Source organism: Salmo trutta, chromosome 20, assembly GCF_901001165.1.
Source record: "Salmo trutta chromosome 20, fSalTru1.1, whole genome shotgun sequence".
NCBI classification, from domain to species: Eukaryota; Metazoa; Chordata; class Actinopteri; order Salmoniformes; family Salmonidae; genus Salmo; species Salmo trutta.
This window is the reverse complement of record NC_042976.1, coordinates 16,681,786-16,697,246: the sequence shown is the minus strand read 5'-3', so window position 1 is coordinate 16,697,246 and position 15,461 is coordinate 16,681,786. Positions and strand designations below refer to the sequence as shown.

Below are 15,461 nucleotides of genomic sequence, written 5' to 3'. Positions count from 1 at the left end.
AAGGAGAGACGACCAAAGGAGGAGTTGGCTTTAGGGGTGACCAGAGAGATATACCTGCTGGAGCGCGTGCTACAGGTGGGTGCTGCTATGGTGACCAGTGAGCGGAGATAAGGGGGGACTTTACCTAGCAGGGTCTTGTAGATGACCTGGAGCCAATGTGTTTGGCGACGATGATGAAGTGAAGGCCAGCCAACGAGAGCATACAGGTCGCAGTGGTGGGTTGTATATGGGGCTTTGGTGACAAAACGGATGGCACTGTGATAGACTGCATCCAGCTTGTTGAGTAGTATAACTTAGTATCTTGTTTGAATGATTTAGTATCTTAATTGAACAACTTAATAAAAAAGTTGTTCAAACAAGACACTAAATTGTTCAAAAGAGACACTAAGCCATTCGTACGAGATAGTCCCCTTAATTTTTTTTGGGGGGGGGGTCTTTCATAAGATTTTCACTTTTTTGTCAATGTAATAGCATTGCAAACTACAATAACTACATAGCCATACGTGTATAGCCGTCAGTAGGACTCGTGAACATACACATTGGCAGCAGTCTGAGTGGCCTAGAACTGCACCAAACCAATCCATGTTCCACAGCATCTGTGACATTGGCTGGAATTGGAAGCCATCTGCTTTTTATGACATTCTACGGCTCAATGTAGCCTGTAAATGAACACTGCGATTTCTTTGCCCAAACATGGCAACTATCCTGCTTTTGCCCACAGAATCACAGGCAAGTGCGGGAGACCCATAGAGCCCTTAAAGAGCATAGGCTTAAATTAGGCAATGATGACAATGAAACAGTGTTAGGGAAAATATCCTTCTACAGATCAATAGCCGTATTCATTGGATCAGGCCCCTTAGATCAATGGCCCACTCTTTTGAGTGGATTCAAGTAATTACATTAGAATTATTGCTATGGAGAGAAACTTTTCCTGTAGGCACAGAAATCATCCATTAATCATAATATGTTATCCTCTATAATGCAGTCATCCCCCTTAAAATGTGCAGTGCAGATTTATTTCTTATAAGACTACTTAATTGAATTTTCTGAATGTCTGGACTTTGTTTTAAAACAAAATAAACCAAACGATTTTTATGATCACATAAACGTAATTCATCAGTATGCATAAATGGAAGAACTAGGCTAAACCCACTATGCCAAAAAATCTTCTTATTCTGTTTTTTCATCCAACTTTGTGCCTGTGAGATTGTTCAGAGATTAATTGAAGCAATGTATTAAAATAGAAAAAGTAAGAGTGCTAAAGTGCATGAGTCAGGGAAGAGGAAAATATTAGCCATATCACTTGTCTTCGCTAGAATGTCCACAGTATTATCATGAATGTGTCCTATATTTTTATCACTAATGGACCTTAACATAGCAGACATCTTCATACATCAAGGGAGATGGAAGTAGAAGAATATGAAGGCGGTTGTTTTTCATATTATGACCTCAAACCTGATTGATTGTGTACAGTATGTGAGTCAGACCTGGATTTAAATAGTATTTGTTTTCTTTCAAATAGTTTAGCTTTGTTTGATTGAGCTTGTCTGGCACAACAGAACAAATTGAATAATACCAAAAGTGTAAACCCTGCACATCTGTCACTCCTGACAGACTCAATCAAACACTCAAAGTATTTTACAGAAAACAATCGCTATTTGAACCCAGGTCTGATGTGAGTTAGCACCCACCCTTGTCCTGGGTCCAGAGCGATGGCCCGTGGATGCTCCATCCATCCAGCTATCAGTGTGGTCCTCATATCTCCATTCAGCCTGGCCACCTCAATCTGGTCCAGGTTACTGTCGATCCAGTACAGGTTCCCTGCTATCCAGTCCACCGCCAGCCCCTCTGGAGTGGCCAGCCCATGCTGCACAACCACCTCGATCCCTGTCACACCTGATGGAACACCAACCACAGGACCATGGTCACCACCCTTTAGACCCGGTGAGACGGACCAACTCACAGCACCATGGTCATCAATGCACACATCACAGGAGGTTGGTGGCACCTTAATTGGGGAGAACAGGCTCGTGGAGCGGAATCAGTGGAATGGAATGAAATACATCAAACACATGGTTTCTATTTGTTTAATGCCATTCCATTCGCTCTGTTCTAGCCATTATTATGAGCCATCTTACCATCAGCAACCTCCACTGACACACACTAGGTGAGAGAAGACTGGAGAAGGGATGTATTCAACTCATCCTGATAATTTCCCCCGTATTGAGGGGATTTGTTTGTTGGTCTGCCAACAAAATTACATTTTATGAGGAGAAAACCGTAGCTAAAAAAACTCGAGTAAGAAAAAAGTGTTCCATTAAACATAAAAGGTTTTGCCAGTATGTCTATAATCCAGCTGTTTACAGTGATCCTCTGCTGCTGGAGCCTTTGTGGAAGGATCACAAAAGGGAGAAATACACTGAGTGTACAAAACATTAACACCTTCCTAATGTAAAATATTAAGAACACATTAAGAGAAAGAGTTCTATTGCAGCAGAGGCACAGAATGTAGTGCAGCACAAAACACCAACCCAAATACCAAACAAGAAGTTGTAATTCATCAAAGTCTTCAGAGACGTACTATAACAGTGGGAAGACTACTGAGTGTCCTAGAGTCTACCCACTACACTCAGCATTACCCTACTGAAATAACTCCTCAATGGAGGGACAGTATCGCTCACAGCATCAAAGAGGTGCTAAGTAGAACTAAACTGAGAACATTACTGAACTAAATTATATAGTTGGAAAGTCTAAAAAAAGTTCCATTACAGTTGAAGAGTGGGAGGGAAGGAAGCCATGTTTATCCTCCTCATCCAATACATCACAGCATTTAGATCTAACGCTTAGCCTAACCAAAGTATTTAAAGACTCTGATACCCTCAATACATCACAGCTTTTACGATCTAATGTGCAGCTTAGACCTATGTACCTTCAGAGTCTGAAAGCCCAATAGAATACACCATTTAGATCTAACATGTAGCCTAGATCTAACGTATAGGACCTATATACCTCCAGAGTCTGAGAGGCGTCCTCTGTAGATCTTATCCTCCACCACATCTGTCCAGTAGAGCAGGCTGTGATTAAAGTGGAAGTCAAGCGCAATTGTGTTCCGGAGCCCTGGCACCATCAGGCTGTAGTCTCGCTTATGAAGATCTATCCGTCTTATCTCATGCCGGATAGAGAAGATGATGAAAGCCTCAAAGGGATCTGGCCGAAGGAAAGAAAGGAAGGAAACAAAGAGGAAAGAGTTAAAACGGAGGTGACCGATGTTAAAGCGGAGGTGACCGATGCCATAACAATACCAACATGAGCGGTTTGAACTGGAGCCATTAGCGGAGGACATGCACAGGTACGTATGACTACACAAACACGCCCATGCACACGCACTGGATCATGCTCTTTCATGACTGGGCACTGGTACACACACCTTATCTTCAGAGAATTCCAGATACAAGGTTACTCTAAGGCAAAACCTGTGTTATGCACAGAACAGAAATCCTATCCTGACTATGGAGACACATATTATCCTCAAATCACAGAACAATGAGAAAGACTGGATACTATAGGGAGAAGGGATGTTTGCTACTTGCTATGCTGACAATTCCCTACTTATAATTCAGTTATACCTGAAATTCTCTGTACAAAAGCTAGAGCTCTTGCATGAAACATCAACACAGATTCATTAGCCCATTTGTCTAAATTAAATGAGGTTCTTACACAGTTTTCTATTGTGCGCAGAAAATTGATTAATGTAAAAACCAATAAAATGTTCATGTGATTCTTAAGTAAATTGCCTATTCTTTCCCTGTTTTAACATATGATTAGCACTGCAACTGCCATCGATCTCTGAGGGAAATAGAGAGGCGAGTAGTAAAAAACGAGCTTCATAAATCTGAATGTGACACATCAAGGCTGCATGTTCTGCCATGTTCTCCTCGTTTACGAGCAGCAGCACAGAAGCAAAAAAAACATCCAAAACATCAATCCAATCACACAAACTACAACACAAGTAGACGGTTTGTTCCAGTCATGTAAAGCTGTGTGATTGGATTTATGTAAAATACCCCCCCTCCACCACACACACACACACACAATGCCTTCTTTCTGATGCCTTCTTAATAGGAATGTTGTTGTTGCTTGATTCCCAGGAGTAGGATAGACAACAGTATTTTTTACCTATCTTACACTGGTCTCTATCATTAATGGCTATTAACGTGGAGGAACCATCCTGTATGTCTTATCAAGTGTTTAAAAAAAATGTGTTTATCATGCATGCTGGTCTTGTTTTTGTAATTTATTAATGATGCTGAGCAATAAAACAATTTCCCAAGTTAGGATCAATAAAGTACTACTCTACTCTATTCTCTCTACACACGCAGTCCTCACAACCCCCACACAGACACACTCTGTCACCTAACCTGTGCTGTGGCAGCTGTCTCCATCAGGGCCAAGCCTCCAGCCTGGGTAGCAGGAACACTTGACGGTGGTCTTGTACTGCTCACACACCTGGCTGCACTTCAGATGCCTACTGCAGTAGTCCACCGCCTCACACGTCCTGTTGTTAGAGTCCAGGTGGAGCCCTGGAGGGCAGGAGCAGACCACCCCCGTCCCTGGTACCACCGTGCACTGATGGCTGCAGCCAACCTTGGCCACCAAACACTTATCTGGGAGCAGAGAGAGAGAGAACAGGAAGTAAGAACCAACTCTTATCTGGAATTAGAGAGAGAGAGGACAGGAAGTAAGAACCGACTCCGATCTGGAAGTAGAGAGAGAGAGGACAGGAAGCAAGAACCAAACACTTATCTGAGATGGTTTTCAAAAGAGCATTGGGTAGTTAATGGACAGGGGGATCCTAAACGGAGGTTAGAAAAATAATATTCCACAATATGTTGGGCAATACGCTGCATGGTATGCTTAAATAAAGAATGGGAATGCAAATAATATCAGAATTAAAACTTGCTGGCACAAGAATAACACTTTTTGCTCTGAGCTAGAGATTGCTAGTCAAGCATGATGACAGAATATTTCCACTGCATATACAACATAACGAAAGCTATTACATAATGAAAGAGGCTCCACAGTTCTGTTATGACCTGAGGGATAACGCCTTTATTATAGCCAAGACACAAAATGAAATCGGAAAGTTGTGCAGTTGTCTACTATTCCTTTCACAAAACTAATATGGAGAGGGAAAACAAATAAGAATTACTTTTCTTTCTTTGTGCAGTCTGTTTCCCATTCACTCCCCAGTCTGTAATGGAATACGTTTCTCTGAAGCAGCTAGGCACCCGATTATTGTAAGTGAAAAGGCATTCTGGTGAGAAAAGGACACTACAGATCCGAAGTCTCTTTGCTAGCTAGTCATGATTTAGACGATCTTCTTGGTACAGACAAAAAACGATTGCATTTTCTCTGTGGGGGTCCCCTAGTTGCCTGCGTGTGTGGAGGGTGGAGGAGGATATAGGAGCGCTGTGCACCCATTGGTTACAGCTGGAGGAATGACTCCTGCTGAGTTGGCTCAAATCAATCAGGCCCCTCAAGGTCTCCCTGTATGACCTAATTGGTTATGAAGCTGGGCCTTTTCTCAAATGGTGTATCCCAAATTGCACCCTCTTCCCAATACCCTTTTCCATTTACAATTTTCTGCATAGGGCTCGGTTCAAAAGTAGTGCACTATGTGCGAAATAGGCTTTTTGCACTGTACTCGACTTGAGTAGGTTGAGTCACTGACGTAATCTTCCTGTCCGGTCTTGCGCCCCATCGGGCTTGTGCGGTAGAGGAGATCTTTGTGGGCTATATTCAGCCTTGTCACAGGGTAGTAAGTTGGTGGTCTGTTGATATCCCTCTAGTGGTGTGGGGGCTGTACTTTGTCAAAGTGAGAGGGGTTACAGTATATCCTGTTATGGATAGGGGGCAGTATTTTCACGGCTGGATAAAAAACGTACCCGATTTAATCTGATTATTTCTCCTGCCCAGAAACTAGAATATGCATATAATTATTAGCTTTGGATAGAAAACACTCCAACGTTTCTAAAACTGTTTGAATGGTGTCTGTGAGTATAACAGAACTCATTTGGCAGGCCAAAACATGAGAAGATTCTGTTCAGGAAGTACCCTGTCTGACCATTTCTTCCCCTTCTTGATTCTCTCTATCCATTACAAAGGATCTTTGCTGTTACGTGACACTTCCTACGGCTTCCATGGGCCCTCAGAGCCCGGGAAAAAGCTAAATGACGTAATTCAAAGCCCTGGCTGAAACACACGAGCGCTTTTGCTAAGTGGTCTATCAGAGGACAAAGGGCTTCATGCTCGTGCCCGAGTCGACCCCGTGATTTATTTGCTTTCGGCTGTTTACCTAATTGCAGATTCCCGGTCGGAATATTATCGCTTTTTTACGAGAAAAATTGCATAAAAATTGACTTTAAACAGCGGTTGACATGCTTCGAAGTACGGTAATGAAATATTTAGAAATCTTTTGTCACGAAATGCGCCATGCGCACGACCCTTATTTACCATTCGGATAGTGTCTAGAACGCACGAACAAAACGTCGCTGATGGAACATAACTATGGATTATTTTGGACCAAACCTACATTTGTTATTGAAGTAGAAGTCCTGGGAGTGCATTCTGACGAAGAACATCAAAGGTAATCAAACTTTTCTAATAGTAAATCTGATTTTGGTGAGTGCTATACTTGGTGGGTGTCTAAATAGCTAGCCCTGTGATGCCGGGCTATCTACTGAGAATATTGTAAAATGTGCTTTCACCGAAAAGCTATTTTAAAATCGGACATATCGAGTGCATAGAGGAGTTCTGTATCTATAATTCTTAAAATAATTGTTATCTTTTTTGTGAAAGTTTATCGTGAGTAATTTAGTAAATTCACCGGAGGTTTGCGGGGGGTATGCTAGTTCTGAACGTCACATGCTAATGTAAAAAAGCAGGTTTTTTATATAAATATGAACTTGATTGAACAAAACATGCATGCATTGTATAACATAATGTCCTAGGGTTGTCATCTGATGAAGATCATCAAAGGTTAGTGCTGCATTTAGCTGTCTTCTGGGTTTTTGTGACATTATATGCTAGCTTGAAAAATGGGTGTCTGATTATTTCTGGCTGGGTACTCTGCTGACATAATCGAATGTTTTGCTTTCGCTGTAAAGCCTTTTTGAAATCGGACAGTGTGGTTAGATTAACGAGAGTCTTGTCTTTAAAATGCTGTAAAATAGTCATATGTTTGAAAAATGGAAGTTTTGGGATTTTAGAGGAATTTGTATTTCGCGCCACGCCCATCATTGGATATTGGAGCAGGTGTTCCGCTAGCGGAACATCTAGATGTAACAGGATATCTTGCTTAGTTGGTCCTGTCCGGAGGTATTGTCGGACGGGGCCATAGTGGCTGGGTTTCTGTGTAAGCACTTAGTGACATCTTCTGATGTAAAAATGGCTTTATAAATATATTTTATTGATTGATTCTGTTAGCAACTCTGAAATGAACATATAAGTTTAGGTTGTTCAATCAAATGGATTAGATGTGTACTATTCACATGAGTTTCACATATTTTTCCTCCGATGGGTCTTTGACAAACATATCTGTGTTGGACAAACAGCTATTCTTCATGTTCAGTCCCATTGGTCTCTGAATCAACAGCATGTTGGCGCGTCATCGAGCTGCTCTCAAGGCTATGAGAATAGATATAATACTACTCCATAGGGAGAGACAGTTTTGTCTCTCACACATATGTTTCTGGGATCTGTGCGTGTTCAATGAGAACTTGCACACTTAACACATCTTGTATACTCTGGGGTGGGTGGCTCAGTGAGATAGTTGTAAAAAATGTCCTGTAGAAAAATAATCGTTACACCAGTGGTATTCAAAGTCAGGGTCAGAGAATTGCAGTGGGGCTGCCAAAAAATAATAAAAAATTAAGCGCACAGATTATTTTATGGGAAAATATAGAAACATTATTGAGAAAGATAATTGGATAAATACAATGTTATTGAGTAAATGTATGTATTGGTTCTTTTAGAGCAGTGGTTCTCAAACTTCTCCTTGGCGGCCCCCAGCCATTCCATGTATTCAATCTATTCCAGAGCTAGCACACCTGATTCAACTTGACAAGTTGAATCAGGTGAGTTAGTTCAGAGCTACAACCAAATTCTGAAACATCTGGGGGTCCCCGAGAAGAGGTTTGAGAACCACTGTCTAAGAGAGATGGAAACGTAATGAATGTGAAGGGTTATTTGTTTATGTGAATATAAAACTTTACAGATTTTAAGGTTGTGTCATTAGATTTGGGGTGGGGTGGCTAAAATTTCTGACAACAAGAATGGAGTCCCCAGAAATTCTGGTGAGAAAAAATGGTGTCCCAGATGAAAAAGTTTTTGAATACCACTGCTCTAAACACATCTCTTCCACTTAAAAACATGGAACACTTCTTCTCAACTAGGCAGAAAGACCACAGACTAATCTATTTCTATGGTATCAAGCAATATGGTGTACTACAAATAATATCTCTCCTTATTACCACAGAAAGGCCTTTCGTCAGACTCGTCAGCACAGTCGGTCTTGCCGTTGCAGATCTTCTCTGGTGGCAGGCAAATGGAGGTGTCGTTGGCACATGGGTATTTTGGAGGCTTACAGACAGCTGCCTCACAGGAATCCTCATCGGAACGATCCTCACAGTCGATATCTCCATCACAAACCCAGCTCTTGGTGATACACTTTCCTGATGGTGTCACACATGTATACAGATACATACAGACATACACAAACACACACAAATGCGCACAATCCATAAACACAACCAAAAAAAATACAGAAGATATTCCTCAGAGACAATGTCAATGATCAACTGTCCACACAGTCAAGTAGAACCTCTGAAATAGAACCCTAAGGGAATACACTACTGCAAATGCTGAAAAGGAACCAATCAACATAACCACACAGTGAACTTCAAGCATCTGTAATAAACTTGGTGAATAATCCCTCAGGCACTTTGAAAAAAAACTATTTGACATCTAAATCACGAATAAAGAATTCATACCAACAGCCTGAAAGCAATTTAAGGCATAGCATGATCCATATCATAATCTTTTCCACAGAATGAGGTGATTGCAGTCTACAGACTGTAAAATATGCACAGTGTACTGTATCACGAGTTTAGACTAGAATATACAGTACTACATTTCATTACTGCTGAGATATTTTGTAAAAAATCTATCTTCTTCCTGCCATCAACAGAAAGGCACAGCCACAGTTGAGTTAAATGTTTCACTTCAATTGAAAATCCACAGCTAGATAATTACAGTCTCCTGATACCTGCTACCAGGGATAATCTCAAATTCCCCTTGCTCGCCATGTGTATTACAAAGAGGCAGCCAGAGCAGGTGGAATAACTGCAGGGGAAGAGGCACAGATATACCAGAATTTACAGAATTTACAGTATCATCATTAATTAATGCAGCTAGGCCAGTGACTGTGTGAAGCCTGGATTACAGAGCATCCTAATTTAGAGGCCTGCGATAAAAACTGGATTCACCTCTGTTGCACTTCAAATCAAATTTCAAATCAAATGTTATTCATGTCAGAGGCGTCGATGAATGGTGACCAAAATGCAGCGGGTATAGTGCTCATCTTTCTTCTTTATTTAGAAAGAACACTTAAAACAAAATAAACAGACGACGAAACAGTTCCATAAGGCACACAGGCTATACAGAAGACAACCACCCACAAACCCTAAGGAAATAACAGGCTGCCTAAGTATGGCTTCCAATCAGAGACAACGAAAAACACCTGCCTCTGATTGGAAACCATACTCGGCCAAACATGGAAAAAGAAACATAGAAATAGAAAACTAGAACCAAAATCCCCTAGAACCAAAAAACCCCAAAACACACAAAACAAACACCCCCTGCCACGCCCTGACCATACTACAATTACAAATGACCCCTTTACTGGTCAGGATGTGACAGTACCCCCCCCCCCGAAGGTGCAGACCCCGACTGCACCTCCAAAACAACAAAAAAACACAAAACCAACCCCAAACCTAAAGGGAGGGAAGGGAGGGTGGCCACCGTCAACGACGGTTCCTGTGCTACACCCCCCCTTCGCCAATCCTCCCACTACGGAGGTGGCTCTGGCTCTGGGCGTAGCTCCCGTTCAGAAGAATCTGGGCTGAGAGGCATCGCTGGAGGCCCCGGGCTGAGAGGCGTCGCTGGAGGCCCCGGGCTGAGAGGCGTTGCTGGAGGCCCCGGGCTGCGCCTCCAGCGATGCCTCTCAGCCCGGGGCCTCCAGCAACGCCTCTCAGCCCAGGGCCTCCAGCGACGCCTCTCAGCCCGGGGCCTCCAGCGACGCCTCTCAGCCCGGGGCCTCCAGCGACACCTCTCAGCCCGGGGCCTCCAGCGACACCTCTCAGCCCGGGGCCTCCAGCGACGCCTCTCAGCCCGGGGCCTCCAGCCACGCCTCTCAGCGCGGGGCCTCCACCGACGCCTCTCAGCGCGGGGCCTCCACCGACGCCTCTCAGCCCGGGGCCTCCAGCGACGCCTCTCAGCCCGGGGCCTCCAGCGACGCCTCTCAGCCTAGGGGGCCTCAAGCGATGCCTCTCAGCCTGGCTGCTGGCTAGCTGTCACACGACAATGTTGCGGAGCCTGTATCGACCGCACCGGGCTCTGAGTGCTTATGGGCGACATAGTGCGCACACCTCCATGCTGCCTAGATCCTCCCTCTGTGCGTCTGCTCAGTCGTGCACTCGCCACCATTCCCTTTCTCCGGAATCCAGTGTCGTCATCCGCTCTTGACTCCTTGACCGGCTCTGGTTTCCTCCATGGCTCCCTCCGTATAGCTTGGGAAGTTAGGTCAGGGTTCCCCCCTGACCTAGCAACACTCCCCTTATGCCCCCCCCCAAAAAAAAATGTTGGGGGTTGCCTCCTCACCTCCTGAATAGGAGGATACAACGCCTCGTACCTCCGTCGTTCCCTCTTTGCTTCCTCCAGCTCCTCCTTCGATCGCTGGTACTCCCCAGCCTGGCTCCATGGACCCTTGCCATCGAGGATCTCCTCCCACGTCCATGACTCCAAATACTTCTCCTGATGCTCCTTCTTCTGCTGCTTGGTCCTTCTTTGGTGGTGTAACGCCCTGGCCATAGAGAGGGGTTTTTTGTTCATTATTTTGGTTAGGCCAGGGTGTTACATTGGGTGGGCTTTCTATGTTCTGTTTCTATGTGTTTGTATTTCTTTGTTTTGGGCCGTGTGTGGCTCCCAAATCAGGCACAGCTGAAGTTCGTTGCTGTTGATTGGGAGTCACACATAAGTGCATGTTTTTCCATTGGGGTTTTGTGGGTAATTGTTTCTGTTTAGCGTAATTTCCAACAGGACTGTTCGGCTGTCTGTTTCCTTGTTTTTGTTTGAATGGTGTTCTGGCAATAATTAAATATGTTGAAAACTAACTCCGCTGCGTTTTGGTCCACTCTCTCTAAAGGCAGTCGTTACAGAATTACCCACCAAACCAGGACCAAGCAGCAGAGGAGGAAGGAGCAACAGGAGAACAGATTGATGGACTCGTGGACATGGGAACAGATACTGGATGGAGAGGGACCATGGACTCAGGCTGGGGAGTATCGCCTCCCGTAGTGGGAAATTGAAGCGGCGAGAGCGGAGAGGCGATATTATGAGGAGAGAGAGCGCAACGAGCACGAGAGGCAGCCCCAATAATTTTTTTTGGGGGGCACACGGGACAGTCGGCGGAGCCGAGGTCGGAACCAGAGCCAGTCGGGTTGACATTGGAGGTGAGCGAGGGGTACGAGGCAGAGACTGTGAAGGAGTTAATGGGGAAATTAAAGGAGAGAGAGATGAGAGAGCTGCTAGTTTGGTACATAAGGCACGGCATTCGCCCTATGGAGCGTGTCGTGGAAATGTCACCTGAGGCAGCTCTCCATACTCGTCCTGAGGTGCGTGCTGGTTGTCTGTTGAAGACTGTGCCTGCGCCCAGAAACAGGCCTCCTGCATGTCTTCCCAGCCCTGTACGTCCTGTGCCTACGCCCAGAACCAGGCCTCCTGCATGTCTTCCTATCCTGGTCAAGCCCGTGCCTCCTCCACGGACCAGTCCTCCAGTGGGTCTCCCCATCCTGGTCAAGCCCGTGCCTCGTCCTCGGACCAGTCCTCCAGTGGTTCTTCCCATCCTGGTTCGTCCTGTGCCTCCTCCAAGGACCAGTCCTCCGGTGGATCCCTCCACCCTGGTCTCTCCTGTGCCGCCTCCTCAGACCAGGCCTCCAGCGGGTCTCCCCAGCCTGGTGAGTCCAGGGCCTGCGCCCAGAGCCAGGCCTCCTTCATGTCTCCCCAGCCTGGTGAATCCTGAGCCGGATCTGCCAGAGTGGCCCGCCGTGCCGGATGTGCCGGAGTGGCCCGCCGTGCCGGATGTGCCAGAGTGGCCCGCCGTGCCGGATGTGCCGGAGTGTCCCACCTGTCCGGAGCTGCCGGAGTGGCCCACCTGTCTGGAGCTGTCGGAGTGGCCCACCTGTTCAGCGCAGCCAGAGTGGGTCACCTGTCCTCCGGCGCAGCCAGAGTGGCCCGCCTGTACTCCGGCGCAGCCAGAATCACCCGCCTGTCCTCCGGCGCAGCCAGAGTGGCCCGTCTGCCCGGAGCTGTCAGAGTGGCCCGTCTGCCCGGAGCTGCCAGAGTGGCCCGTCTGCCCGGAGCTGCCAGAGTGGCCCGTCTGCCCGGAGCTGCCAGAGTGGCCCGTCTTCCCGGAGCTGCCAGAGTGGCCCGTCTGCCCGGATCAGCCATCGCCGCCCGCTAGCCGGGCGCAGCCATCGCCGCCCGCCAGCCGGGCGCAGCCTGCGCCGCCCGCCCGCCAGCCGGGCGCAACAAGGGTCGTCCGCCAGCCAGGCGCAACAAGGGTCGCCTGCCAGCCGGGCGAAGCCAGGGTCGCCAACCAGACCTTCGGCACGGCCAGGTGCGCCACCTAAGAGGGCGACGCCAAGGGTGGGGCAGAGGCTACGTCCCGCACCTGAGCCGCCGCCGTAAGAGGGCCCACTCAGACCCTCCCCTTCAGTGTCAGGTTTTGCAGCCGGAGTCCGCACCTTGGGGGGGGGTACTGACACGCCCTGGCCATAGAGAGGGTTTTTTTGTTCTTTATTTTGGTTAGGCCAGGGTGTTACATTGGGTGGGCGTTCTATGTTCTGTTTCTATGCGTTTGTATTTCTTTGTTTTGGGCCGTGTGTGGCTCCCAAATCAGGCACAGCTGAAGTTCGTTGCTGTTGATTGGGAGTCACACATAAGTGCATGTTTTTCCGTTGGGGTTTTGTGGGTAATTGTTTCTGTTTAGCGTAATTTCCAACAGGACTGTTCGGCTGTCTGTTTCCTTGTTTTTGTTTGAATAGTGTTCTGGCAATAATTAAATATGTTGAACACTAACTCCGCTGCGTTTTGGTCCACTCTCTCTAAAGGCAGTCGTTACAGGTGGGTGGTTCTGTCAGAGGCGTCGATGAACGGTGACCAAAATGCAGCGGGTATAGTGCTCATCTTTGTTCTTTATTTAGAAAGAACACTCAAAACAAAATAAAGAGACGATGAAACAGTTCCATAAGGCACACAGGCTATACAGAAGACAACCACCCACAAACCCAAAGGAAAAAACCGGCTGCCTAAGTATGGCTTCCAATCAGACGTGACAATTCATCACACGCTTAGTAAACAACAGGTGTGAACTAACAGTGAAATGCTTACTTACGGGCCCTTCCCAACAATGCAGAGAGAAAGAAAATAGAGAAATAATAGAAAAGTAAAACACATAATAAAAGTAATAATAATTACACAATGAGTAACAATAACTTGGCTATACACAAGGGGTACCAGTACCGTATCGATGTGCAGGGGTACAAGGTAATTGAAGAGGATATGTACATACATATACTGTAACTGGGAATAGAGCGACAGATAGTAAACAGTAGCAGAGTCAAAAAAGTTTGTGCAAAAAAGTATCAATTCAGATAGTCCGGGTATCTATTTGGTTAACTATTTAATAACTAACTATTTAGCAGTCTTATAGCTTGGGGTAGAAGCTATTCAGGGTCCTGTTGGTTCCAGACTTGGTGCATCGGTACCGCTTGCCGTGTGGTAGCAGAGAGAACAGTCTATGACTTGGGTAGCTGGAGTCTTTGACAATTTTTAAGGCCTTCACCTGACAACGCCAGGTATAGAGGTCCTGGATTGGCAGGGAGTTTGGCCTCAGTGATGTACTGGGCCGTACGCACTACCGTCTGTAGCGCCTTACCATGCAGTGATGCAGCTAGTCAAGATGCTCTCAATGGTTCAGCTGTAGAACTTTTTGAGGATCTCAGATGCCCATGCCAAATATTTTCAGCCTCATCAGGGGAAAAAGCGTTGTTGTGCCCTCTTCACGACTGTGTTGGTTAGTTTGGACCATGATAGATCCTTAGTGATGTGAGGGGGCGTGCTCGGCCCTCTGTTTCCTGTAGTGCACGATCAACTCCTTTGTCTTGCTGATGTTGAGGAATAGGTTGTTGTCCTGGCACCACAATGCCAGTTCTCTGACCTCCTCCCTATAAGCTGTCTCATCATTATCGGGGATGAGGTCTACCACCGTTGTGTTGTCGGCAAACTTAATGATGGTGTTGGAGTCATGCGTGGCCACGTAGTCCTGGGTGAATAGGGAGTACAAGAGGGGACTGAGCATGCACCCCAGAGGGGCCCCTGTGTTGAGGGTCAGCGTGGCTGATGTGTTTTCGCCTGCCCTCATTACCTGGGGGCGTCCCGTCAGGAAGTCCAGGAACCAGTTGCAGAGGGAGGTGTTCAGTCCCAGGGTCCTTAACTTAGTGGTGAGCTTGGAGGGCACTATGGTGTTGAATGCTGAGCTGTAGTCAATGAACAGCATTCTCACGTAGGTGTTCCTTTTGTCCAAGTGGGAAAGGGCAGTGTGGAGTGCAATAGAGATTGCATCATGTCTGCATCTGGTGGGGCGGTATGTGATTTGGAGTGGCGCACAGGTGCCTTGGATGATGGTTTTGATGTGAGCCATGACCAGCCTTGCGAACCATTTCATGGCTACAGATGTGAGTGCTATGGGGCGATAGTTATTTAGACAGGATATCTAGGCATTCTTGGGCATAGGGACTATGGTTTTCTGCTTGAAACATGCAGGTATTACAGTATTACAAGCTGTCAGGAGAGGTTGTAAATATCAGTGAAGACTTGCCAGCTGGCCATTGCATGATCTGAATACACGTCCTGGTAATCCGCCTGGCCCTGCGGCCTTTTGAATGTTAACCTGTTCAAAGGTCTTACTCAAATCAGCTACTGAAAGTGTGATTACACAGACATCTGGAACAGCTGGTGCTCTCACACATGGTTCAGTGTTGCTTGCCTCGAAGCAAGCATAAAATGCATTCAGCTCGTCTGGTAGGCTTGTGTCACTGCGCAGCTCGCAGCTGGGTTTTCCC

At 46.3% G+C, this 15,461-nt stretch overlaps 1 protein-coding gene across 1 annotated transcript in view; it reads right to left on the bottom strand.

Moving 5' to 3' along the window:
* Positions 1-15,461, bottom strand: part of LOC115156297 (low-density lipoprotein receptor-related protein 1B-like) — a 575,728-nt gene that overhangs the window by 209,958 nt on the left and 350,309 nt on the right. Inside the window, exons 22-25 of the mRNA XM_029703749.1 lie at positions 8,532-8,732; positions 4,419-4,664; positions 3,010-3,207; positions 1,692-1,896 (exon numbers count right to left, since the gene is read on the bottom strand). Of these exons, the coding sequence (XP_029559609.1) occupies positions 1,692-1,896; positions 3,010-3,207; positions 4,419-4,664; positions 8,532-8,732 (850 nt within the window). The remainder of the gene's footprint in view (positions 1-1,691; positions 1,897-3,009; positions 3,208-4,418; positions 4,665-8,531; positions 8,733-15,461) is intronic.